Below are 27987 nucleotides of genomic sequence, written 5' to 3'. Positions count from 1 at the left end.
ATATGGCCTGCAAAGCTAAAAATATTTACCTTGGCCACATATAAAGTTTGCTGACCCTCCTGGCCTAATTTATGAAATTGATAAATGATGTAGTGATTATTATTTAATTCAAATTTATTTACTGGCAGGATGACTTTTAAGTATTAAACTTAAATATAAATTGGGACAAAATGATTAATGATTAATGTTCTGTTTGCATATAACAAAATATATCTTATAGTAAGAGATTTTGCAGAATGGTGATTAGTGATTGATTTTTTTTTTTTTTTTTTAAGTGAAGACAGGCGTGGTCCCTTGGTAAGCATTGCAGAATTTTAACATGATATTGGAATATATTTTAAAGAGAAGTTCTAAACTTCTGTGCTGGAGATACTTTCATGAAAACTGACTAATACATAGTTAAGATGTTTTAGGAACAAAGCTGAAAGAGTTCCTATCTAGGTCTTTGAAAACTCAAAGCTACTTTATGACTTAAGTCAAACTGCCTTTATAATTTCTAGCAAGTGTTTTTGTTGTTGTTAAAGATATTTCATATCTGTAAGCTTTTAGTGTTCTAACATTAGTATGATTGTTGTAAGGCTTTTTTTTTTTTTAAATGACTGCTTTGCTAAATTTTCCCTCCATCTGTTACAGTAAAAATAAACTAAAAGTATGGGAGAAAGAAGTTTCCCAGGACTATTTATAAAGGGCCAAATGTCTTCAGTTTTGCATACAAACTTCCATATCTGAGGAATGAATCCCCTGGAAAAGCTTCTCAAAGACTGACTAGTCTTAAGAAAAAATAATGGAGTGAGTGTGGGTAATTTATTATTATTTTAATATAGTTTAAGTTCACAATGCTGTTTATATATGTAAATAAGTTAAAACTACTTAATGGCTTTATGCATAAACAAAGCTGTAGAGTTGAAATGTGGAGTAATTTTACAAAGAAAGTACTTTAATTGGGATGGTCATCTCAGGATTAAGACAGCAAAGAATGCCAAGGCAGGAGAAAAAGTCTATTAAGCTCAACTCCTAGAATGCTGAAAACTTGGTACTGTTTGTAAGTTTTAATACATTTTAAATCGTGATAAATCCTTACGAAGGTCAGAATTTCCAGGTTTCATTAGCAATAAATTACGGTATTTGGGTTTCCAGTATGTGCTGTGCCCTATGTTGGGCGACATCCTGATTATATCCATGCTTTTCCATGCTATATAACTCTGGGATATTGCTCAGAAACAGGCCTTCAGAAATTTGGTGGGAGGAGGACACATATACTACTGAATCAGGTCGGTTTCTTAACTGCTTACTCTTTAGAGAAAAAATAGAGCCCCGTTAAGGCTTTCAGGCTTGTGGTTATGAGGTGGTGACAACGGAGGTGCTAGGGAAACAGAGAGAAGAATTGCTTCAGAGCCCTCCTTTTAATTCTCCCTGCTTACTCTTGTTCTCTCCCTGTTAGAGACACTCTGCCCATTGAAATTAGAGCTTCAGAGATGATGTAAACAGTTATACATAAAGTACCATAGTCTTCCTCCCTGTCCCTTATCCATGGGTGATGTTCCATGTGTTCCAGCCCCCAGTGGACGCCTGAAACTGGGGACAGTACCGAACCCTATATATACACACCGATTTTTCCCCCTGTGCATACACACCTGTGATAAATTTTAATTTACAAGATGGGCACAGTAAGAGATTAACCACATAACTAATCATAAAATAGAACAGTCATAACAGTTATAAGTTATATGTAGTGGTCACTTTGGGGCAACAGGTTGGAGCAATGGGATGTCGAGCGGGTCCACAGAGACCACTTGGCTGAAGACAGACGGGCCCTTCAGGGGACCCACCTCAGACTAGCCATAGGCCCTAACTAACCAATGGGCTGCTTACAACCTGGCACAGTTACCAGAAAGGGAAAATTCCTTACGTCCCCAAACTTCCTCAATTTCCCTCTTTAAAAGCAGCCCCTACCCATTGCCTTCTCGAAGTCAGTCCCTCCCCGGCTGTCCTGCCCGAGGCTCCCTTGCTGCTTATTCCGTAAACTTTCTCCTTTGTTCCGCCTCAGGTGAATTCTTTCACCGCGCCCAGCCTCTGGCTTCCACTTGATCCTCGCCCCACATTTGGGGGCACCCATCCGATGGGGACAGACACCACATTATATAATATGTAATAAAACTTATGTGACTATGGTTGGGCTCTCTCACTCCCGCGTGTGCTCCTGTGTGCACTCTCTATCCGCCCCTCCCCCACATTAGGGGACTGTACTCACCCTTCCAGTGATGACGTGGGTGAGAGAACGCCTTCCCGAGGAGATGAAGCGAGGTGGGTGACCCAGGCCCTGTGACGCAGGGTGAGGCTACAGCTGACCCTTGGGAGGATTCCTCAGAAGGGGGGGGGGGGGTCGTCTGCTGACCGCTGGCAACCGAAACTGTTGATAATGGCGACTACCACTGTCTGGGTTAATAGGAGAGAGGTTTTCTTTTGTAATTGCCTCAGACTTGTAGAAAATTACTTTGGGCAGAATTAAGAGTGAAATACCATATTTTGGGGGGAGGGGGATTGACTTGTGAAAATAACAAAAGTGGTTCAGAGGCGACCCTTTGAAGTGGGGTTGAAAAAGCACCTGAATTATAATAGTTAGGTCCATGCTATGGTTAGGTTGACTTTAAACAGGGTTGAACGCCAGTGACATCAGAATATATTGTTAAAATGGTAGTGTCATCGGAAAAAGTGCTTTGTTTTTCAGTGTGATTAATTTTGGAGGATTAACACCAAGGTATGCATTCCACTGTACTTTTTAAAATTATACCATTTTACCTTGTAGCCTATTATTACAGCTTCTGCACTTATACCAAGATATATTTATAAGGAAGTAGAGTTAAGATGCTGAAACCTAAATGGGACATTTATCACCAGTCCTTGAGGATTTTCATCTCTCTAACCTGCATGCACATGTACACATGCTATTATTTCTGGAGAAATGGAAGTGAGGAAGTATGAGATGACCCCAAGGGGAGTTGTGGTGACAGGAGCCAGAATTTTAACAGCTGCTGTAGTTGTGTATCAGTTCAGATCTGCTGGAAAAACAGGAAATTGAGTTGCTAAATCGGAACAAGGCTACCACCCTACCATTCCCAGGTCTAATGGACATGCTGTAGTTTCTAGGCCAAATTAAGTCAACAGTGGTCAAGATAATTATAAGAGCTGCTGAATTTATTATTTCCCTTGTGCTAAAGTGGAAATGTCAGAGAGAGGAGCAACCCTTTGTTTCTCTCTTGTTCTTTTATGCCTGCCAGTCAAGTATCACTGCTTTAATAGGAAGGAGACAGGGTGACTGTCTTAAAGGACCTCATGGTCTCAGGCAGCCCCCATATTCTCGGGTATTCATGATTTGGTCATTTGCTGACAGCAAAACTCCTGAGTGAAGTGCCTACTAGATTATGGGCATGGTTTCTTCCAGTCTTCACTTTTATTTTAAATGTCCATTCCGAGAAAGCAGCTAGATGCTTTAATTTCAAATGAATATCTTTTTGCTCTGCTTTAGGAGAGCAAAGCTGGAGGTGGCAGAAAAGAATTTTAGCATATGAAAATAAACTAGTTTTTAAGTTTTATGTTGTGATCCCATGCTACCAGCCTTCTATCTTCAGTTTCCTCTTTCTCTGAAACAGGGCAGGTGATAGTTTTATTACCTGTGAACATTTACCCCTGTAGGAAAGTTAGGTATGACTTCACTTGAAAGACCTGAGTGATCTGAAAGGGGAAATAGACTGATTTTTCCCCTCACATTTTAATTGGGACAAATTTTTATCTAGAACTTATTCCAACCTGTAATTTACTCCAGTTTACATATATCATTTTTGAAATACAACCTTGTCTGAAAGGAGCAATGTCTAACTTATGTCTAATCATCTGTGATCCTGTGTGTATGTAGAAAAACATAGGAAATTCATTCTTAGATGATGCTAAGAAAATTTAGTCCTGAAGTTTGTGCTGGTATCCTTGTGAAGCCTAGGAACTTGTTTCCAACTAACTTGGTAGTTAGAAGTGGTATAGACTTGAAGAACTCTAAAAACGCCCATTAGTAAATTCTTTTTTTTTTTTTTTTTTAAGATTTTATTTATTTGACAGAGCATAAGCAGGGGGAGTGGCAGAGGGAGAGGGAGAAGCAGGCTTCCTGCTGAGCAGGGAGCCCAGTGCAGGGCTCCACCCCGGGACCCTGGGACCATGACCCGAACTGAAGGCAGATGCTTAACTGACTGAGGGAGCCACCCAGGCATCCCTAGAGTTTTTCTAATCAAATTCAGGATTTCGTATATAAGCTGGGGATGCACCACTTTGGGATTTTCATTTTTTTTGTGAATCATAGTGATTTAGGACACTAAGCAGATTATGCAAGTTCAGATTAGTGGCAATTCTGAGAGTTGTCTGAAGGTGTTGAATGAAATTTGCTGCTATTTTTGGTAAACCAAACCATTTATTTTTTGTGTTCTTCCAGATATTGAGCACATCAAATTGGCGGTGATGAATATTTGAATATCACGGATTTGGATTAGTTAAACTTAGGCAAGGTAGAGACCAAGTTTCTGGAGTCACACAGATAATTGGAATGGTTTGAACACCAAGACACTGTTGGTATTAAAGGATCAGCCATGGGATACTAAGAAATGATGGGCTTGCTGAAGGCATACACAGCTTGGGAGGCGGGAGCAGTACATTGATGGCTATTTAATTCCATCTTTTACCATCTGTTGATCTTCACAGGGAATTTCCTAAGATTTCCTGTCAAGAAGCAATTTTAAAAATTCTGCTGGCAGTTGGCCATTTTGTTTTAATAGTTAAAGGCTATCTAGAATGCCTTGCTCTCTGAATCAAACCTAGTCAAAACTTCTGCTTATTGTGCTGATGATTCATGCTGGTGTGTGGTCTGTGTGACTGGTGAGGAACCTGTCTGTCTTGGGCTGAGTTGTGGATGGCTTTGCACACATTCTCTCTGTGGCCTTAGGAGTATTTCCTCAAAATGATCTTTATCAGTGCAACCCTAGGTCAGACATTCTTGAGGAGTAAGAAAAGGAGGGGTGTGCTTTGCAATTGGGAATGGTGGCTTCCCCCCCGCCCTTAAACTTAATACTACTAATTAAAAAGTTTTCATTGAGGGGCGCCTGGGTGGCTCAGTTGGTTAAGCGACTGCCTTCGGCTCAGGTCATGATCCTGGAGTCCCGGGATGGAGTCCCGGGATCGAGTCCCGCATCGGGCTTCCTGCTCAGCAGGGAGTCTGCTTCTCCCTCTGACCCTCTTCCCTCTCATGCTCTCTATCTCTCATTCTCTCTCTCTCAAATAAATAAATAAAAAATCTTTAAAAAAAAATAAAAAAAATAAAAAGTTTTCATTGATATATGCATTTTAAGCTCAAAATGAGCTATGTCGGGGTGCCTGGGTGGCTCAGTTGGTTAAGCGTCATCGAGCCCGCATCGGGCTCCCTGCTCAGCAGGGAGTCTGCTTCTCCCTGTGCCCCTCACCCTGCTCTTGTGCTCTCTCTCAAATAAAATCTTTAAAAAAAAAAGAATAAATAAAATCAGCTATGTCAAAGCAGAAAAAATTTCTGAAGTTTTTTTTTTTTAAAGATTTTATTTATTTGACAGAGACACAGTGAGAGAGGGAACACAAGCAGGGGGAGTGGGAGAGGGAGAAGCAGGCTCCCCGCTTAGCAGGGAGCCCAATGTGGGGCTCGATCCCGGGACCCGGGGGTCATGACTTGAGCCGAAGGCAGATGTTAATGGGACTGAGCCACCCAGGTGCCCCTGAAGTATTGTTTTTTTTTTTTTTTTTTAAAGATTTTTATTTATTTGACAGAGAGAGACACACAGCGAGAGAGGGAACACCAGCAGCGGGAGTGGGTGAGGGAGAAGCAGGCTTCCCGCGGAGCAGGGAGCCCAATATGGGGCTCGATCCCAGGACCCTGGGACCATGACCCGAACTGAAGGCAGACGCTTAACGACTGAGCCACCCAGGTGCCCCTGAAGTACTGGTTTTTAAAATGGGAAAATTTGAAAGAAATAGTAATACCCTTTACATATGCAATCTGATTTTTCATTTTATATTTAAATACATTAAGCGTCTCTCAGTCGTTGTATATAGTACTCATTTACTTGAGCCCCCTGTGATCTGCTTATGTTTTTACACTACTGCTTCATGGGAAAAAAATTAATTTTGTAAGGTTGTGAAAGGGAATATTTCCTGATTCTTCCCCCCACCTTCTTCACCTAGCCAAGTAGATGCACTCAGTGCTAAATGGAATTGTAGAGATAATTAAGTTCTTAGTTGGGGATATAAATGAAGACAGGAACAAGAAAATGGGCAATATATTCAATGAGTGGAAAAATGAAAGAGAACAGTCTCTGGTGGTGAAAGAAAAGGCAGTGGTGTTAAATGCTAGATTTTGCTAATTTAAGCAGTTAGAGGCTTGACGTCTTTAATCTCTTGTGCTCTTATGCTCAGTTGGTAACTGCAGTTTGTGAAACACTTCTGTGATCTTAGGTTGTTACAGAGCATTTTCTGCCAAAGACCATGTATAACCTCTTCAAAAGTACCATATATGCTTTTGGGAGGAGAGATTCCATCCAAAATATAATTCATAATTATTCTAATGTCAGTAATTCTTTACGTTGGTGTTTATAGGTCACACCTCTTATTCATTATTTTTTAATAGGCAATATATCCAAATGGCACAGAATTCAAGAGGAAAATGACCAAATAGTGAGAGACCTCTCTCTAGTCCCTTGGTTGCTGGCATCCAGGTTTTCTCCCCAGAGGCATCAGTGTCACCAGTTCTTTCAAATCCTGGTAGGATACTGTTTATCAGTGCTGTCCAGTGGGAATATAATGGGAACCATAAATACAATTTAAAATTTTTTAGGCACTACATTAAAAAATTCAATTTAAATGATATATTACATGATGCAAATTAATATGATTCTAGTTCTACAAAACACGAATGTTATCTTTAACAAAATATTTTGCACTGAGTCAGTTTTGAAATTTAATTACATAAAATTGAAATTTAAATCCTTAGTCACACTAGCCACATATCCAGTGCTGAAAAGCCTTATGTAATTATTGGCTAGCATATTGAAGAGTGCATCTCCTTACACTCAGGAGGAAACAAGTGTATGTATGTATATTGTATCTCTCTTATACACAGTTAGTGCTGCTTTGTACCCTGCTTTTTTTACTTAATCATAATAAGTTGGTAATTATTCCATTTCAGTACATAAAGGACTCTATTTCCCCCCCCTAGTATTATGTCTTCGTGGGGATGAACCATGACTTATATAACTAGTCCCCTATTGATGGATACTGGATTTATTCCCCCCATACCACTCTTTGCTATTAACTGGTCATTTTAACATTCTTTACACAGTTTAAAATTTACTGTGCTAATACTCTTTGCTGGTATTTTTTTTTTTTTTCCTTTCCTGGTGTGTTTGAGTAAGTTAAATAGATTGTGAAAACCTAGAAAGCAGAGGCCATGTTCTTGACTTCTTTTGTGTATACTGCTGGGTTTAATTGAATTTCCTGCACGTACCTAGACACCTAATGATGAGTTATTGGATAGGTATTATTTGAATTTGTGTGAACCTGAGCAAGAGGTCAGTGCTGGGGATGAAGACCAGTGGGTTACTTGTTCACTAGAGGGGTAAAAGCTCAGTGACAAAAAGCATCAAACTGAGTATTTAACATTCATTTTTGTAGCCGTTAATCAAAATGAATTGTTAAACCACCATCAAATGCTACAGCATTAAAAGAGCTGTTGTAAATCTCTTAGCACTCTGTTATAAAATTCCATTCTTGGTCTGATAGAATCTTTTAGCATTATTCCCTGCAGTGATGTTTATAAGAGAAATATGCATTTCATTAGTAGTATAAGTGAAAATTCTGAGTAATGTTTCCATCTTAAACTTAGACAAAACCAAATGTTTGGCTATCATGGGGAGGATTGTTTAACAGGACATAAGTGGTATATGGTTATATACAGCCTAAATATTCCTGTTTGAATAATGATAGCAGAGTAACATTTGATTTGTAGAATATAGGTTTTGAGAATGAAGCAATTCGTCATTAATTGCATGATTAATTAGTGCATAAGAATTCCACTCATTTGTGTCAAGACCCCAAAACGTAAATGGTCAAGAGCCTTGCTATTTTGATTGTTATTCTACTGGTATAAGAAATTAGTCTTTTGATGTGAACAATAGTAGCTAAAGAAAAGAACAAATAATAAAGGGTGTTTTCTTCCAGCTCGTGAAAGAAGAGTTTGAGAATTTAAACGTATCATGAGTGGAAGAAATTGTCGAAAAATCAGTACGAGTGCTCTTTCTTCCCAGTGTTTTTGGTGAAAGTTAAATTTCAAGATGTGTACAAAACTATAAATTATTAATAGAAAACAAGTTTGCTCATTTTATTTTTCTAAGAATATTTTTGGCAGCAAATCGACATTTTACATTGTCTTCAAATAAAATGAAATTCTAAGCCAGAATTCATCAGAAAAAAAAAAAAAACCTTGAAAAAGTAAAAGTTTAATGTATGGCCAGGTGTACAGCGTTCCATAAAGCATTTTAAGTGAGGCTAATTCTCTCCATTTAACTCTGCAGTCTACTTTATAGTTGTCCAGTGTGGTGAACCAGTGTGCCTTCCAGAAGCCAGAATAACACTCAGCAGGTAGCTGTTGCAGAATGGACTTGGTGACAGAGATCTGGAACCCAGTCTCTATTCTGCCACTCGTTGGCTGGGTACTTTCTTTCCCTCATTGGGCCTCTGTTTCCTCTGTGGTGGAAGAAGATAATTATATAGCATGAAAGTGTGGAAGTAACACCAGCACATATCAGGTTTTCAGCTTATGCTTGTTAAATTATTAACATTACCTGCTTTTTAGGAAACAGCATTGTGTAATGCCGACATTGTTACTGTACTAAATGGAAACCAAGGAGTGAGAGAACGTGTCTGTTCTCATTTTTCTATCCCAGGAAATTGAAGATGGGTTTGGTTTTCTTCATTGGTCCCCCATGAAATCGCTGTGCCAGGTGCAGGGAAGTTATTCTTGGAACACTGAATACAAAATGGGTATGAATCTTAATGAAAATCACATTCCTTTTAGAGGAGAAAAATGCCCCCTCTGAGATTAGGAGTATGTTACCAAGGTGATTGCAATTCTGATTGTTTCCTCTCTTTGCCATTGTGGGAATTGCCTTATATTTTAGTATTTCACTTCTCTGTAAGATGAGAGTAACTCTAACTGCATTTCTTTGATTTTGTTAGTACTGATACGTAGTGACTGAAAATTTTCTTTTGTAATGTCATGTATAAGAACATCATTATTCAAAAGAGGGAATGGGAATTTGAGACATTTTCTAACCATAGGCTCTCACATATCAAAGAAAATCTTTTTTTACATAGTGATGACAGTGACTATCATTTAGGATGGGAGGCTAATGGGCAGCATTCGTTCTAGATTGTATAAAGCTATAGCTCTTTAGGTTCTGGTGGCAGCATGTTAGCATGGTCTGAAAGTTAACCCGACATACCCTTGACTAAAATCCTTTATTAGAGCAAATACAATTAAATAGTCTTATTAATATTTTTCTGGATTTGCTTTTTTTTGGTAATATAGGAATATTTTTCATATTCTTGCAGATAAGTTTGGATGTCAAAAAGACTTCAGAATTTAACATAAATAAGATCTGCTTTTTCTTAGTATAATGAAAAACTTTAGACAGAATGAATTATACTTATGCATAGACTCTGCACTTGGAAAGTTTCTTGAGCATTAAGGTGTTCCCAGTAAATTTTCTTTTAAATAATGTGTTTTATAAGAGAGTAGGTAAAATAATATGGAACCTTAGTTACTTCAGGGATTGAACAAATATTTTTAAATTCAAATTTCCAATAATTAAAAGGATCAGAGTTATAGTAATTTAGGAACAATGGGTAGTGGCTTACTGGACTCTGGTCATACAAGCATTGAGCATTTACTGAGCACTGACTATTCGCCAGGTACTGTGTCAAGTGCATGACAGGTGCTACTGCATTTAATAGTCATTAATCACTCTGTAAAGTAGATGTAGTTGTTATCCAGATTGTGTAGAAGAGGAACTGAGGCTTACGGTGTAATTTGTCTAGGATCACATAGCCAGGCAATGGCAGATCTGAGTGGAACCCAAATGTCATTTGAAATCCATATGGTTTGATCACTTTGCACCTGCTCTCCTGTTCCCCACACCCTCCCTCCAGAACTTCCAGGGGTGGCAAAGCCAATATAATAAATAATAGTAGGAGTGACAGTAAATGGGACTAAACACTTTCTTGCCAATTTTTTTCTGATTACAAAATTGACATGCTTATCGTAGAATATTTGAAAGCAATAGGAATATGTAAAGAAAAATCATCATTATCTAGGCTACCTGGAGATATTACAGTTGTTAACATGATTTGAATTTTAGCATTTCCCAAGGTGCTGCCTTGCACACAGGGAGGGGCAGAGGGAGAGAGAAAATCTTAAGTAGGCTCCACTCCCAGCATCGGAGCCCACCAGGAGGCTTGAGGTCAGGACCTGAGTTGAAATTATGAGTCGGAGGCTTAATGGACTGAGCCACTCAGGTGCCCTTCCAAGGTGCCTTCTGAATAAGATAGAAGTCAACTTGTTTCCTGTAAGAACAACTTCCATGTTCAAATAATTCTGTGATTGTATGAGTTCAAAATTGATCTGTTTTCTTCTCTTAAAATCTCAGAGATTTTAATGTAATATACAGAACGGACTTCCCAAATGGAAACATTGAAAATAACATTTTCCAAATTTGTTTATCAGAAGAACCCTGATTTATATCTTAAAACCAGTGTTCTTTCAGATATAGTTTAGGCAATGCTGTGGTGTGGATAGAATGCATCCTTCGAGACTTCTAAATGTTTGGATTTTTAACTATGTATTATTTTCATATTCTTTTTCTTCAGGATTATATGTTATTTCAGTTATTTGAAATGCATTTAAAAATGCTTTTTTGTGTCGGACGCCTGGGTCACTCAGTCGGTTAAGCGTCTGCCTTCTGCTTAGGTCATGATCCCAGAGTCCTGGGATCCAGTCCTGCATCAGGCTCCTTGCTCGGCAGGGAGCCTGCTTCTCCCTCTGCCTGCTGCTCCCCCCCCCCCCCCGCCCCGCTCATGCTGGCTCTCTCTCTCTCTGACAAATAAATAAAATCCTTAAAAAAAATCTTTAAAAAATAATAAAAATGATTTTTGTGGGGCACCTGGGTGGCTCAATTGGTTAAGCGTCTGACTTGATTTTTGGCTCAGGTCATGATCGTGTGGTTATTGGGCTCTGCCCTCAGCAGGGAGTCTGCTTGAGATTTCTCTCCTCTCCCTGTACCCCTTGCTCAGTTTGTGCTCTCTCTCTCTCTCTAAAATAAATCTTTTAAATTGCTTTTTGAAATAATTGTGCAACAAATCTTTTGCTTGCCTGTGTGTATATTTACATTTTTTTTTTTAATTTTCACCTGTTAGTGTTAGATATTTGGATTGTTTCCAGTGAAATCATTAACTGTGCATGATAGGGTATAAGTTTTAGATTTGGGTGAATGCAATTCCAGAACTGAGAGACTGCAAAGTCTGCAGCAGTGAAGAAACCAGTCCCAGAGTTTTTTACAGTTAGAAACTGAAAGCCTTTGCAAGTTTCAGAGAAATCTGTGTGGAAGGTCCTGTGACTTGAGAAATACAGATTTTCTTAGACCTAGGATGGGGTTATGTCCCAATAAACCCATCATAAATTGAAAATATAGGAAGTCAAAAATGCATTTAATACACCTAACTTACTGAATATCATAGCTTAGTCTAGCTTACCTTAAAGGTGCTCAGAACATTAGCCTACAGTTGGGCATAATCATCTAATACAAAGCCAATTTTTATAATAAAGTGTTGAATATCTCATGTACATTTAAGATTTTGTTTGAGAGAGAGTGCATAAGCCTGGGGAGCATAGAGGGAAAGGGAGAAGCAGGCTCCCCGCTGAGCAGGGAGCCTGATGCCCAGCTCAATCATGACCCAACCTGAAGGCAGATGCTTAACCGACTGAGGCGTCCCTCTCATAACATATTGAATACTGTACTGAAAGTGAGCAACACAATGGTTGTGAAGTGTATCAGTTCTTTACACTTGTGATCACGTGGCCGACTGGGACCTGCATTGCCCCTGCCCCACATCACTAGAGAGTATCTCTCTACTGCATACCTCTAGCCTGGGAAAAGATCCAAATTAAAATTCGAAATAGTTTCTGCTAAGTGCGTATTGCTTCTGTACCATCATAAAGTTGAAAAGTTGGAAGTCAGGGACCATCTGTAGTCAGTTATTAGAGTAAGCTGGTAAGTTGGGTGTTTGTGTGTGTAATTACCTACTTGGTTTGGAAGTACTGTATATGTTTTTTCAAATGCACTATGTGGTCCCTGGGCCAGGCTTGGTCTTTTCCCAGCAGCACTGGGGGAGCTTGGACACAAGGAGATCTTTGCTCTGGTCAAGGAGGATGAGGGCCGGGAATCTTGAACTCCACTGAAGGATGAAGAAGCTGAACTTTAGGACAGGTATGGATTTTGAGAGGGGGAGTTTTGAATTTGAATTAGTTGGGGAGGATTGGGTTTGAAGCTACTTAAGAGGTAACCAAGTATAACAAGAATAAGGCATTTTCCTGAAAGTATCAACAGCTCATTAATTTTGTTTTCATTCAACAGATACTTATTGAAAGCTTACTGTGTGTCAGGTACCCACCAGGCTGGACACTGGCAGCTAATTGTATTGAAAATATTACTATATATACATGGAAAATGTATTCATGGAATAAAATCACTTTGGATTGAAAATATGATTCAATCTTATTAAAAATACACATCTTTGAACAACTTCCAAGGCAGTGTAAACAATACTCTCTCTGTTTTAAAATAAGGAAAGTCCAAATCTCTGAAATGCCAATTACTATGCAATTTTTTTTTTTTTTTGCCTTGGTTAACATCATGTCTGGTTTCTCAGATGTCTTAATGAACCTTTTCAGAATCTTTATGCAAATATAGAAGTTGTAAATATCTATGTGCCCTTTTCCCACCCCCTTAGCACTTCCCCCTGAGATTAGTTCTTCTCATTGGACTCTGGGAAGTTGCTAGCACTGACTTTTCTTAGCCAGAACCAAGTATCAAAACTGTCTTTCTAAGCCTGGGATTATTAACGTGAGACTGGAGAATGCTGCCGTCACTGGCGCAGTGGATTGCAAGGTCCATCGGGGTGCCAAAGGGAAAATTCTTAAAGGGAATATCCAACAACCCAGGAGGCCTGAGGATCATTGCTATGGCAGCAAGAGGTGGTTCTGGCCTATTCCTTCCGTGGCTGGGGCTTCCAGGGCCCCTGGCTCAGTAGGCACAGGGCAGAGCTCCAGTTTGATTTCAGGCGACAATGGGGGTTATTCTTCATCTGACCAGACTCGAGCAGTCACCTTTGTTGCCTTAAACTAGTAAGTTCTCTGTGTGAAGTGACAGTCAAAGACATTCTAGGAATAGTCTAGGGGCTATAGGCTTGGCATTTCAGGGAGACCTGGTGTTCAATCCTGGCTCACCCATTGAGTAGTTAGGAAATTTTGGACAAGTTAACTTCTGTATATCTGCTTGCTTTTTTTATTCTTTTATCTGAAAATGAAGATACTTATCTCATAGACTCATGTCTGGGATTAATTGGAAGTATTTATACTTAAAACCTTGAAATACTACTACAACTCCTCGCCTATGATAGTAATTTTACAATTAACAATTTTGAACATCACTGTATGAAAGTTCATAAGGTTGGTTTAAGCTGCCCACTCTCAGTTTTTATTCAGTACATTAGTAGTTAATATTTGGTTAAGGATCATTGTTTCCCAAATACAAATAATGCTGTTTTGTAACTCATGAGTTCATAGAATATGATTCTTTGTAAGCAGATTTTCTGGCCCTTTACAATCATTAGAAAAGGCTCTACCTGGTAGATGTGGAGATAGTGAGCACACAATGTGTATATTGTAGACCTTTATCCCTTTTTCCTTTAGGGAAAAAAATAGCCAACTAACCAAAGATGTTCTTTTGCTGAATTTTATTGTTGGCAATGGTTCCTAATGAAAAGACCTTATCTTTGAGACCACAAGACTATCCCTCATGTATAAGAAGACTAGATTTTTATTATTTTTATTTTTTATTGTTTTTAAAGATTTTATTTATTTATTTGACAGAGAGAGACAGGATGAGAGAGGGAACACAAGCAGGGGGAGTGTGAGAGGGAGAAGCAGGCTTCCCGCTGAGCAGGCAGCCCGACTGGGGCTCGATCCCAGGACCCTGGGATCATGACCCGAACCAAAGGCAGACGCTTAACGACTGAGCCACCCAGGCGCCCCAAGAAGGCTAGATTTTTATTTTGTAACTTCCCTATCCACAGCTCAGATTCCATTCCTTTTTCAGGAAGCTGAAGTAGCAGAATACAGGGACCCTCCCGCTATTAGTCACATACTTTCCACATCTGTAAACCATAATCAGCCCCTTTACATTAAAAATGGTACCTAAGATGAGACCTGCTTATGGGTTGTTTGTTGATAATACATGTCTTAAAACAAAGTGAGTCCGTTTGAATAAGTTATGCATTTCCTTTCTAAATTCTTGATGAGGTTAGTTCTTTTGACAGCACACATTCTCCTGGGTATGGAGTGTGAGGCGACATCTGCATGAAGGTGTTCTTTCTCATTGAGCTTGTTGGTGCCATATTCTTGTCGTGTCGGATTCATTTCCACATGGATACACATTCAATTAAAAATTGTTAATGCCATTTCCAAAGAAAGGCAGGTTATTACTTTGGTCATAAAGAAGCAAACAGCTGCATTTTTTCTCATTAAGGTATTCTAATCAGGTTATCACTGGTCATAAACTATTGAAAATTGGTGAGAACTGTCAAGGTCATAGAGAAACAATTTGTGATCCTAGAAGAGGGTAGCCCACTATAATATGTTCACATTTCGATCTGGTGTGTATTTTCTAATAAATACAAGCATTCTTACTGAGACTGGCTACAATTTGAACAGTATGAACACTTGTCACGCATATTATCAGAGATATAGACAATTTTAAAGATTTGTTGAGCATCGTTGAGTTCCCTGACGGTACTTGTATATTTTATGAAATAGTGTGTATTTTATGAAAATAACTGTATCTTGTTCTTTGTACTAGACTGTTCCAAATAGAGAATTCATAGTTAAAAAAAAGTCTAGGGGCAAAACTAGAGTTTCTGCCCACTGCCCCCCTCCACCACCTACCTACATCTGAAATAACTAAAGAAAAACCTTTCCAAATATTCCATCTTTTAAAAGTCAAGGACACACTTTAAATAAGAGTCAGTGAAAACCTGTCCTCAAGATTATACACAATAGAAACATATCAAGTGTCTGAACAATTGTTTCCTTCTCTACTTAAAATGTACTTTGTGTTTGACGCTTTGGCACATTTCCTGACATTGCTGAGCATTCATTGCATTTTTCCAGTTTGATTAAAAAAAATTTCTACATTGTCAACCTTGATGGTTTTGTCTGATAAGGGAAAATGATTTTGATTATTTTAAATTTTATTTCTTAGATCATTACTGAGTTTGAGAAACTTCGAATGTTTAATTTTCATTTGCTTTTCTCTTAAAAATTCATTTCATACTTTTATGTTTCTATTTTCCTCTTATTTTGTAAAAGCTCTTAATATGTATTTTACACTAAATATGTAAAACCTTTTGTGTCTTACATTCTAAATATTCCCCCTGTTTTATCATTTATCATGCAGCTTTGTTTATGGAAGCATTTTTAGTGTTTTAGTTTTATATTAGAGGCAATTCTATGTGTTTTCCTTTGCTTAGAAATGCACGTACATTATAAGTCTTTAAAATATTCCCTTATCTTAAATTTATGATAGATTAAATATTTGACAGAAACAAACCGAAGTTTATTCTTTTGTGGTATGAGGTAGTGTCTAAATTAAAAAAAAAAAAATTGCCTCAACATGATCTATTGAAGAGTTGATCTTTTCCCCACTGAGTTTTAGATGGCACCCTTATATATTAAATTTATTTTTATTCATGTGTTAGTGGGCTTTGCATTCAGCTCCATTGATTTTTCTGCTTTTCTATCCAAAATGTTTTGTTTGCAGTGTCTCTATAATATGTTTTAATGGTCTGGTAGGGTAAGTCATAATGGCCAATGTTCTTTTTAGAAATTCTCCTGGCTGCTCTCAGGCCTTTGTTTTTTCACATTGAAGTTAGAATTGGAAATGAGAATTGATTACTTGCATTCAGTTTTCATATAAATTTCTAGGGAATTGGTATTGTAACTACCTTTTGTTGAATTTTCTCATTCGAGAACATGTCCCCAGCACTATTTTCTTCCCCTGTTGTCTCACTTTTGTCACAGAACATGAGATTTTACCGTTAGGAAGGTATGCCTTCATAGTTGCCCCTGTCAAGAGCAAATCATCTTGAGGGCTACTGAATTATCCGGATGTCTTCAATGAAGTAATTTACTTTGTTATGGTGGTATAGTGTAGTGGTTTTCGAAGTGGGTCCCTGATCAGTATCAATTGGGAACTTGATAGAAATGCAGATTTTCAGACCACCTCCTGACCTGCTTAATCAGAAAGTGGGAGGGGGGAACCCAGCAATCTGTTTTAATAAGCCCTCCAAGTGATACTGATGCATGGGAAAGGTTGAGAACCACTGGAGTCGTGGATAGAGTGTAGCTTTGGAGTTGTATAGTCTACAGTCTCACTTTAGGTCTTTATTCCAGTGTAATTTTGGGTATGTGACTTGTATATTTAAGTCTAGATATCCTCATCTGTAATATGGACTGTTATGAGAATTATCTATCATAAAGGGTATAGACAATGAATAGCAATTGTTATCAGATTGCTTTCTAGTAAGGGCTGTAGTAACGTATAATATGAGTTTTAGTAGTGGTAGTGTGCAGGGGAATGGAGGGAAAGTCTGGGAAATAAGGGGTATTGCTGATTTTGATGGGTTCTGGATAACGGGTAGATGCCCAGGAGGGCATAAAAATGCCTGATCTGGGGTGGTGAGGATAAACACTCTGTTTTGTTCAAGGCTGGCACTTTTTAAGTGGGCAGACACAGTAGGCTACTGTTACTGAAATCCCCGGATTTCATTTTAGCAATATGTGTGGGATTAAATTATCATAGTCCCACTGTTGAATAAAATAAAATTCGGACCTATTTCTCTAGTTTTAAAATCTCTATCGTAGCAAATTTCTAAGACATTGAAGGAAGGATAAGTAGAATACGCAAGTGAAATAAAGATAAATATCTTCATTCAAATGTAAAAGATTAATAAACAAAAGTAAATACATAGAGGGGCACCTGAGTGGCTCAGATGGTTAAGCATCTGCCTTCACCTCAGATCATGATCCCAGGGTCCTGGGATCAAGCCCCACATCAGGCTCCCTGCTCAGCAAGGGGCCTGCTTCTCCCTCTGCCTCTCCCCCTGCTCATGCTCTCGCTCTCTGTACCTCTGTGTCTCAAATGAATAAATAAAATCTTAAAAAAAAAAAAGTGCATAGAACCTTATCAATCACTGGGAAACTGGAACAATGTTGATTTGCTCAACTTATCAATAAGTTACTTTATGCCAGAATGTGGGCTAGGTAGAAGCCATAAAATGCTGAACATAAGTTTTAGCTATGGCTCTTGAACTGTTCATAATTGGGTGGTAGAAATTGCCAAGTGATGATACAGTTTACGGCAAGGCTAGGAATAAAGGCAGACATGGATGTCTGCCAGAGCCCCAAAGCTTCTTGGAAGAGGGACCTCTTGAGCTGATCTTGAAGATGCTATCACAGGAGAGGTATGTAGAAAATGCTCTAAGAACTTATTCAGTGACTAGTTCTGCTTGAAGGCACTAAGGGGTCTTACAGTGTAGGGTGACTTGAAGGATAAATGGGCATTGCCAAGCCAGAAAAGGAAGATGTGTATTGTAAATGGAGGCATAAACACACCAGAGTACCCTGAGTATTAGAGAATGTGGAATAGTCCAGTGTGAGTAGAGCATACAGGCTGGGCAGAAACAGGTAAGGCTACAGGTAAAACTGGGCCCAGTTGTGCAGGTTCTCCTAAGATTATGGTGGACTGAGAAAGACTTTTTGTTTAATATTTTGTCTTGTTTTTGGATAAAAGTGTTTTATCTTAGTTGGTGCTAGGTTGTTTTTTTTTTTTTTACTATCCTTTGCCATTACACTCACATTAGATAAGGAATTTAGATGAGTTCAGAAAACACTGTGATACAAGTTCATGCTCATGTAACACTTATTTATTATTTTTTTAAAAAGATTTATTTGTCAGAGAAAGCACAAGCAGGGGGAGTGGCAGGCAGAGGGAGAGGGAAAAGTAGGCTCCCCACTGAGCAGGGAGCCTGATGTGGCGTTCCATCCCAGGACCCTGGGATCATGACCTGAGCTGAAGGCAGATGCTTAACTGACTGACCCACCCAGGCATCCCTGTAACACAGTTTCAGTATGGGTCTTATTCAGCCTTTTCTCAGGATTGAAGACTTTCTAGCTATGGGTTCAAAAATTGGTTAATCTAGACAAAGCCTCTTGTACCAGTGGCCGTGACCTGGAATTATTCTTGTTACCTGAATCTCCATTGTTAAGTGTCCTCTCAGCACCCAGTGACCAGGTCTTCCCCACTGAGCTCATAGATATTTCTTATATCTCCCTGGAGCCCTGCCCTGAACTTCAGGCAATTTGGCTGGGTCCTGACTCCCTGGCTAGCTAATTTTTTCCTTTTGGGGCCTGGATTTCTGTGGCCTCAGTAACCAGCTGTGAGCCTGCTCTAAATTAGAGCGACACGCCCCACCTGCCCCCAAACATTGACCACGTCCCCAGCCTAACTTCTACACATACAAGTGCCCTGAGACCTCGGCTTTTGTGTTTCATCTACCAGATGGTATCCCTTTATTATAATATGGATGCTCCTTATAACCAGTATCAAACCTGTATTTAGCAAATTTGGGGGAGTTACCTTGATTTCGGGCCACACATCCTAGTCAACCTTGTTTACCCCTAAATCCCAACTCTGCATACTATTCACTTTTACCCGAGTAGAAGAAATGTATTTGTATATTATAAGGATTATAGATTGCTTAATCCTGTGGGCTCTTAGAATATAGTATTCTTTTTGATTTCCATTTCTTTTTTTTTTTTTTTAAAGATTTTATTTATTTGACAGAGAGACAGCAAGAGCAGGAACACAAGCGGGGGGAGTGGGAGAGGGAGAAGCAGGCTCGATCCCAGGACCCTGGGATCATGACCTGAGCCAAAGGCAGACGCTTAACGACTGAGCCACCCAGGCGCCCCTTAATTTCCCATTTCTTTTTTTTTTTTTTTAAAGATTTTTATTTATTTGAGAATGAGAGAGAGCATGAGAGGGAAGAGGGTCAGAGGGAGCAGCAGACTCCCCGCCGAGCAGGGAGCCCGATGCGGGACTCGATCCCGGGACTCCAGGATCATGACCTGAGCTGAAGGCAGTCGCTTAACCGACTGAGCCGCCCAGGCACCCCTTAATTTCCCATTTCCTGATGTTGTAGGTGAGGCCTGGACTATTTTGATAGCCCCTTCTTGCTCCTAGTTTTTATTTTTAATATTTATCATGCTACAGGATATTTTGAAACCATGAGTCAGTTCCTATCAGGCTCCCCTACTCTCCCCATAAAGGTCTTTTTGCCCACATAGTAAGGCCAGACTCTGGAGTAGGCATTGGGAAGGCATGGATGCCTCATCCTAACTTTCCTTTCTGGCCTCATCTCCCACTGTCTCTTTCCACCTAATTCTTTTCAGACTTGGAATATGGACTGTGGCTCTTCTGCATCCCGGGGAGTTTCAGCCTCCTTGTTTCTGTTTAGAGTTTCTTCAGTGTGGAATTCTACTGGCCCAGCTCACTGCCCAAAGGAATCCACACATTTTTCAAGGCCCGATTCCAAATTCCACCTTTTCCTTGAAGCTTTTACAGATCCTCAAGTCAGATTTTTTTCTTCTTCCATTTTGCTTTCATGGCCCTTTACCTCTAAGTCTGTCAGAGCAAGTATTACCTTGTCTTCTCTTTGTGTTTTGTTTATAAGCTTGTTTTCCTCACGAAGTTGTAAGATTCTTAAGAGCAAGTTTTATCTTTTTGTCCACAGTAACATTTGCTACTTTATTGCATCTTTTTATCTACAGTAGTACTTGTTCACGTTATTTTGTTCTATGTAATGGGTTTTTTAATTGTTTTGTCCATATTAGGATTTTGGTGGTCTAAGAAATCTTAGGCCTAGAGGGGTGCAATGGAGGAAACTGCCTGTTTCTTCTAGGCCTTTCTTTTCCTTCTCTCCCTCATATGTATCAGATGGAGGAATCTGGATGAATTCTAGGGGCTGTGTGAAGAGGAATGGTTTGGGATAGAATATTCCCCATGGACCTTTAACTAGGGTAGTTGTAATGCTTTGTTTAAAAATTGTTTGAAAATCATAATCCTTATCATTTATTAATATTAATACCATGGACTGCGGCAGTACTTTCACATACACCCAATACCACCGTGGGGTTCATGTTTTATCTCTTTATACAGGAGGAAACACTGAGGCTCATGCAGTTTTCTTAACTGAGATTAATTTAAGGGAGAGAACCAGGCTTTCATGGGAGGTCTGCCTAATTCCAAAGCCAACATTCTTCATCACTGTATTCTCCTGCTTTACAGGAGCCTTGGGAAGTATGCATTTCTGACCCCACCTTCCTGCACAGAGATCAAATCAAGGTTAGCTTCAAGATCAGCTCATACTAGAAAAAGTGGTTTCACTGTGTGCCTTTCTTCAAACTAGTGCTTATCAGCTTGTAGATGGTTAAGATGTCAACAAGGTAAATTAACCTATCAAGTTGAATTATAAATAAGAGAAGTTAAAAATGTAAATATTGACTCCAAGACATTTGTATAATATACAGTCAGCAGTGGACAAACACAAAGAATTAATTGATTTTGGTATTTCCTTCTTTGCTGTATGACTGAACTGGTAATTAAGAGAGCCTGTTGAAGAGTGGCAGATTTCCGAGAACAGTGAGAATTTATCTGTTTTTCTAGAGTTGGGAGTGGAATTACTTTCAAATGGAGAAGAAATGGAGGTATATGAATTGAGGTATATTTTGCATGCATGTCTGCCTAGTTTTCCTTAACATGATACATGGAAGTTCTGGATCCCCCTGCCCCCACCTCTTTCTCTTTAACCTGGGACTTCCTATGAAGGATCTTTTGTCTTCCAAGAACTTTTGATTCAAGGCATTATTGTGGGGAAAAAGATCAGCAAAAGAGATACAGTATTTTTTGACTATCAATACTTACACATTGAGATAAAAATGAATGGAAAATTATTTGATGATTTATTTCAGTATTTGTTGAGCACTTACTATATTCCAGACTCTCTACTGGGACAGGGGAAAAGATAGACCCAATAAGTTCTTCAGACAATGCTCAGTTGATGATCCAACAGAGACTAAAGACTCTTTAATTTTACATATGACAGCAAGAGTAATAATACAGAAATTGACAAATACTAAGTTCTTCTTTAGATGCTGGGTTTTATGCTAAGGATGTTAAATATATGAGAGCATTTTGTCTTTATAACAACCTTGTGTGAGAAATCGTACTTTCATTGTCCTTAGCAGATATAAAAAACAAAACCTGAGAGAATGAGAGATGAAGCAGCTTCTCCAAGATTATTCTTGGTACCTTGCTGCTGTAATCAATCCAGTCAAAATACATATGATTTTAGCATGTTCCATGTGAAAGACTTTTCTTTAGAGATTAGTTTTCCAAAACATCTTAGAAAATAGCATTCTGTCTGTACTGACTTTGTCACATAGACTCGGGTCTGAATCAGAGTTGTGCTATTTTCTTATTGGGTAACCTTTGGCAAGCTACTTAACCTCTCAGAGCCTTGGTTTCTTTGCCAATAAAATGGGGATTAAAATACATTTTGGATGTGTTTGAAAAACACAGGTCATAGGGCTCTAAAATTTTAGTTTGCATTCATTTTCCTCTTTTACTTTTCCATAAAATGACTCAAAACAATCATGTGATCCTGTAAAAAAGGTATTAGTGAGTTTTTCGGCTTGACCACCAACAATTTTCTTGTAAACAGCTTGAGGAGTTCCAGCAGACCAATAACGTCCGTTGTGATGCTGGAGAGTAAACACTGGACTCCAAACTGTGTTTAGTTTGCTACCTTATTGTCCGTTTCTTATTTTAAGAGGGATGGAAATGCTTTCATTTAATAATGAGCTCATGACTTTTTATTACTTTTGTAGTCAGACAAAGAGAAATAATCAGTACCTTCATGTTCCACCTGGGAGATGGGAGTCAGTTACATAATGGGAATAATGCTGTTTCTATCTCTTTAGCTAAACCATAATTCTAGATAAAATATTTCCACTGATAAGCTTCTTGAATGCCTAGTTTGACTTTATAATTTCGTAATGTTTGGTTACCCCCGTGAGGTCTTTTGAAGGTACATAGTTGTTTATCCAGTGGTTAAAGTAAATGAATGACTATGAAATCTTTGTTGTTGATTAAACAAAGATGTCATAGGACAGTGTGGATTTTCATTAGGGTATTGTTCTGTTTAGCTGTGCTGAAAAACTATATTTAAGGTAGCAACTGACAATAAAGATGTGTAATACTGTATTTAACATTTCCATGTACATCAATCCATTTGATGATATATAAATCATAATTAGAAGTATATGTCACTTCCTAAAATATAATTCTGGAAAAGTTGTTACAAAATCAGTTTTTTTTTTAAAGATTTTTAGGTAATCTCTATGCCCAACATGGGGCTCAAACTTAGAACCCCAAGATCAAGAGTCACATACTCTACAGACTGAGCAGCCAGCTGCCCCTAAAAATCAGTTTTTTTAAAATTTGGAAATCTAGGGGCACCTGGGTGGCTGTCATAAGGTGTCTGCCTTCGGCTCAGGTCATGATCCCAGGGTCCTGGGATTGAGCCCCGCATCGGGCTCCCTGCTTGGCGGGAAGCCTGTTGTTTCTCCCTCTCCCACTCCCCCTGCTTGTGTTCCCTCTCTCACTGGGTCTCTGTCAAAGAAATAAATAAAATCTTAAAAAAAATTTGGAAATCTAATGTTTGATCTTATGTACTGAAAGATATTATTTAAAGGAACTAATTGTGAAATCTTTGAGGTGAATAATCAAGCTCAAATTTATACAAATTATATAAAAATTTGCATTAAATAAAAAAAGACTATCTCAGTATACAGTGGATTGTAACCACATAATAACACTTAAACAATAATTTTTTTTTAATATTTATTTGTCAGAGCACAAGCAGGGGGAATGGCAGGCAGAGGGAGAAGCAGGCTCCCCACTAAGCAGGGAGCCCGATGTGGGACTTGATCCCAGGACCCTGGGATCATGACCTGAGCTGAAGGCAGATGCCGCCTAGGCATCCCAATAATTTTCTTTTTATAAGATTCATTCTATGTTAAAGTAAATCATGACCCTACTTTTTAACATGAAAATCAGCTAACAATTATCAAGTGTTTACTATAAGCCAGGCATTGCACCAAGAGCTTAATATGGATTTTATTTTTGTGGCAATTCAGAGATGGGTGCTGAGATGCTTGTTTTACAACTAGAGAAATTTAGGCAGAGAAAGGGGCGTTCTTACCAAAGTTAGAAATTTGGAAGGTGGTGGGAGTAGCAGTGTGGACCCTTTCACATTCATTAACCACTAGTCTATTCTCTAGTATTACAAAAATGTTCAACTTTTTATGAAGAGTTTTTCTGTGTAAATAAAATTTATCTTTAATATTTTATTCTAGAATATAAATAATAGATGTGAACTTACGTAGATTATAAAACCGGAGGAAGACTAGGACAATGTATACCTTACCAAATCCCTGTATAAATCATAAATGCCTAGCACACAGTAGGCTAGTTGATTCATTTATAAATACTGAATCAATTAAAATGTTTTTGTAGAATAGTGATATGAAAAAAATCACACATATATGATTTAAATTTTGTTAGTCACAGTTGAAAGGCATTCAAGCATTCTTGACTGGTCTAGAAATTAAAATGGTTTTGTTCTCTGTGGTACTGGGTGTTGGTGAAAATAAGTCTCAAAATACCTTTAGGTAGTTGTGATGTCTTATAAAAATGCTACCACAGAGAATTATGAGTTTAGATTTATAGTTGTGAGTAGATTCATTTAGAATTTGACTTGGAGAATATAAATGAAACGTTTTTTTCGCCTTGAACTTTTGTAGAATATTGTTCAGGTTCTTGATTTATTTAGTCTTAACTTGGTTACAGAAACCTGGATGTACTTTTTGGGTGTGTTGTTTTCTAAACTCTTATTGATTCCATTTTTAATGTTTTTTAGATAGGTTTTTTTTTTTAATGTAACTTTTTTTTTTTCCTGGAAGTCAGAATACCTTTTAAAAATCAGTTGTGGGGGCATCTGGGTGGCTCAGTCGGTTAAGTGTCTGACTCTTGGTTTTGGCTCAGACCATGAGATTGAGCTCTGAGTTGGCCTGCACGCTCAGTGTGGATTCGGCTTGTCCCTCTCCGTCCCTTTCTGTTCCTCCTCTGCTCCTCCCCCCCCCCAAAATGAACAAATAAATCTTTAAAAAAAAATACAAATAAAAATCTGTTGCAATAGAGCCAAGAAAATTGAAAAACTGGTGCACGTATTTGCATTTGAGTGTAGAAAATCTAACCCACTATAGAACACTGGTCACACATGCTGGATTTTAACCCTCTACCAGAGTCGTTTTTAGACATCTTGTATTTCACTGAACCTAAGATGCCATCAAATTTTCGAATCACCATTATTTTATATACTGCTAAAAGAAGAAAACTGCCAATTAAACTGGTACAGTGTTCTTAAAAATTTTTATTAAGTAATCATTTATGGTAAAATTTACCTAGTTTAATGTACTGCAAGTTTTGTCAAAGCTCTGTAGGTTTTAACATGCAGTCATAACACACCTTCACAACCACTGGCAAAATTGAGATATAGAACAATTCTATTATCACTTAGTTTTTAAATTACATTTAGTGAAATTGAAAGGGATTTTAAATTAATTTGACACATTTTCATTGTATCCTTCTTGCACAGTCATAAAAAGGAACATACAAACAAAATTTTTTTCGTAAACTTCTTATTCAGAATCTGACTCTTCTTTTAAACTCACAGTTGTCAATGACTGACTTCATTCAGTCTTGTCCTCTGTAGTCAAGAGCATGGAAGGTGATATAGCACTTCTAGAAATACGTTCTACTATTCTGGGATTTTCTTTCAAGTTGATTATGTCCATTATACAAGTTTAGACTACCATTTTCTTATTTGACTAACTTTAGTTTTTAGTTTTGTTCTTTTTTTTTTTAAAGATTTTATTTATTTATTTGAGAGAGAGTGAGTGAGAGAGCTTGCATAAGCAGGGGGAGCGACGGGCAGAGGGAGAAGCAGGCTCCCGACTGAGCAAGGAGCCTGATGTGGGACTCGATCCCAGGACCTTGGGATCATGACCTAAGCTGAAGGCAGACACTTAACCGACTGAGACACCCGGGCATCCCTTTAGTTTTTCCTCAGTTGAGTAACATGCCACTGGAATAGTTAAGCAGCTTCTGTTCAAAGTCTATAGAAACTTTCTGACTAATTGATACTTGAAACCTTAATGTTAGTCTTGCTGGAGGTATAAAGTCATCATTCTCATCAACTGTTGCTTTAAATATCTTCATCTTCTCCAAGAGATTTGGCATTTTCTTTGCCTTCTGTTGTTTTGCTTGGTTGGCAGTACCAATATGCATAGCAGTAATGTTACACATAATTGCCTGGAGTTGATGACAACATAGACACCTGGGACCACGTGTGGGCGTGCCTGCATCATGGTTGTCACCTGGACAATGGCAACTGTAAGATGCCATTGAGTGTAAGACACAACTAGATTTCATACTTGTTGAAAAAGTGAGAAAAGTGTGGATTAGAACTGATAAGGTATTATGTCCACCACTGCACGTTTTCATGCATGAGGAGATTGAGGGTATACAGGTATCAGTTTAGGGTCATAGAGCTCTTTGGGAGCAAAGCTGGACTGGCTTTCTGTCTCCTAGCTTTAAGTTGTTTTCATAATACTCTGGGAGAGATGTTCTGCTCTCGCAGGAGGCTGGTGTGGTAGCAAAAGTATTAGTTTGGTGGTCAGACTAGTTGATTGTATTCTGGTTTTTGCTTATAAACTTGTGGCTCTGGAAGTTATGTTATCTCATTTTGACTTTAGGGTCAACATGAGTTTTTGTTTAAGTTTTTTTTTAAGTTTTTTTATTTATTTGTCAGAAAGGGGGGGCGCACAAGCAAGGGGAGTGGCAGAGGGAGAAGCAGACTCCCTGCTGAGCAAGGAGCCTAATGCAGAACTTGATCCCAGGACCCTGGGATCCTGACCAAAGCCGAAGGCAGATGATTAACTGACTGAGCCACCTAGGTGTCCTTTTAACTATTTAAAAATGTTAGCTCCTGAATTTTTATTTTATGACAATTGCAAATATTTTTGTATTGCTACAGTCTTCATTAAATTTTTAATACCTATATCATATTCAATTGCATTGATGTGTCATTTAACTCTTATATGGCACATACTTCATTATATAATTACTTTTAGATTATTTTCTAGTAACTTGGATTTTGATTTATCTAATTTTTCTGATAACTTGGATTTTTATAAATGAAACTTTTTAAAAACCAGTTTCCTGATAAGTATTCTAAAAATATGGTATGTAAGGCATATATTTTTTAAAACATAATACCCCAACCCCAAATCCATTTTTCAAATCTCTTAAGAAAAAAGATTTTGAATTTATAGAATATGGCTCAAATACCAGAAAAGGAAAATATTCCATACCCAAGCATCCAAAGATATGTTTATTTGCTAATATTAGAAAATGTTAGTATTTTAAGATGATACAGATTCAGACTAAGATCTATAAAAGTGAATAATTCATTTTTTTCTTATTTTATTCTTATATTTTTTCTTTCTTTGAAAAAATATCTGATGATATGAATTTGATATTCTTTTTTCTGAGATGAGTACAATTTTCTGAACATTTGGCATTTATTTTAAAGACTCGACTTTTTGTTAAAATTGTTTACTGGAAAATATCAATGAATATTACTAGAATTATGTGACTTTAAATTTAAATATTCTAGTTATAGATGTGAATGTCATGCAAATATATTTATGGCACAAAATTTTGAGCTGGAGTATGTAAAGGTACTTATGTTTGAAAGATTACATACCATGCTCAGAGCAACTCAATACTAGAAGATGGTAACTCTGAGCATTTCAAAAGTAATACATTTGTGATATATTCAGTGAAAATGAGGATGATAGTGTGTAACTGGATAATTTATTTAGATATTTACAACATGGTATTTGTTTATAACATTGAAGTTCAATTAAAAAACAGCTCAAGAGAATGCTCTATCCTGTTATCAGTACGCCAATACATTTCAGTCTAAAATTGGTAAGTGACCAGTGTCTGGACGAAAGAGTTGCAGGTTTGTTTTGTCACTATTTATGTTCTTTAGAGAAAAATAAAATTGCTATGATAAAGTCAGTTACTTAGAGTAAATGTTGTCTTCTCATTGTCGTCTTTGGATTTCTTAATACTCTGAGGCTTGTCTATTAGTTTTTGAAAGACCAATTCTGTAATTTTGATCTGTTTTATATTTAGCTTAGGCAACTAATCCTGTAGAATTTAAGACCATGAAATGATGTTTATATTTATCTTCTGATCTTGCAGATGAAAAATTGGGACCCCCCCCAACATGACTTCTACAGAAATAAGGATCTAGGGAAATTTTATTATATAGTGTAGAAATAAA

The 27987-nt window shown here is 38.0% G+C and overlaps 1 protein-coding gene and 1 long non-coding RNA gene across 11 annotated transcripts in view; both read left to right on the top strand.

Annotated features, from left to right (window-relative positions):
* Positions 1-27987, top strand: part of COBLL1 (cordon-bleu WH2 repeat protein like 1) — a 159254-nt gene that overhangs the window by 6329 nt on the left and 124938 nt on the right. The window contains exon 2 of one of the 10 annotated variants that reach the window (XM_027589863.2): positions 634-789. The exons of 8 other annotated variants lie outside the window; for them this stretch is intronic. In XM_027589863.2, the coding sequence (XP_027445664.2) occupies positions 785-789 (5 nt within the window). In that variant the 5' untranslated portion in view covers positions 634-784. Of the gene's footprint in view, positions 1-633; positions 790-6695; positions 6823-27987 lie in introns of those variants that run through there. One more of the 10 variants, XM_027589864.2, reaches the window with a different exon arrangement.
* On the top strand, positions 2386-12859 carry LOC113919910. The gene is made up of 3 exons (XR_003519160.2): positions 2386-2758; positions 12474-12599; positions 12747-12859. It is a non-coding gene; the product is annotated as an uncharacterized LOC113919910 (long non-coding RNA).

Source organism: Zalophus californianus, chromosome 3, assembly GCF_009762305.2.
Source record: "Zalophus californianus isolate mZalCal1 chromosome 3, mZalCal1.pri.v2, whole genome shotgun sequence".
NCBI lineage: Eukaryota > Metazoa > Chordata > Mammalia > Carnivora > Otariidae > Zalophus > Zalophus californianus.
The sequence above is the reverse complement of the archived record's forward strand: the minus strand, read 5'-3'. Positions and strand labels throughout refer to the sequence as shown.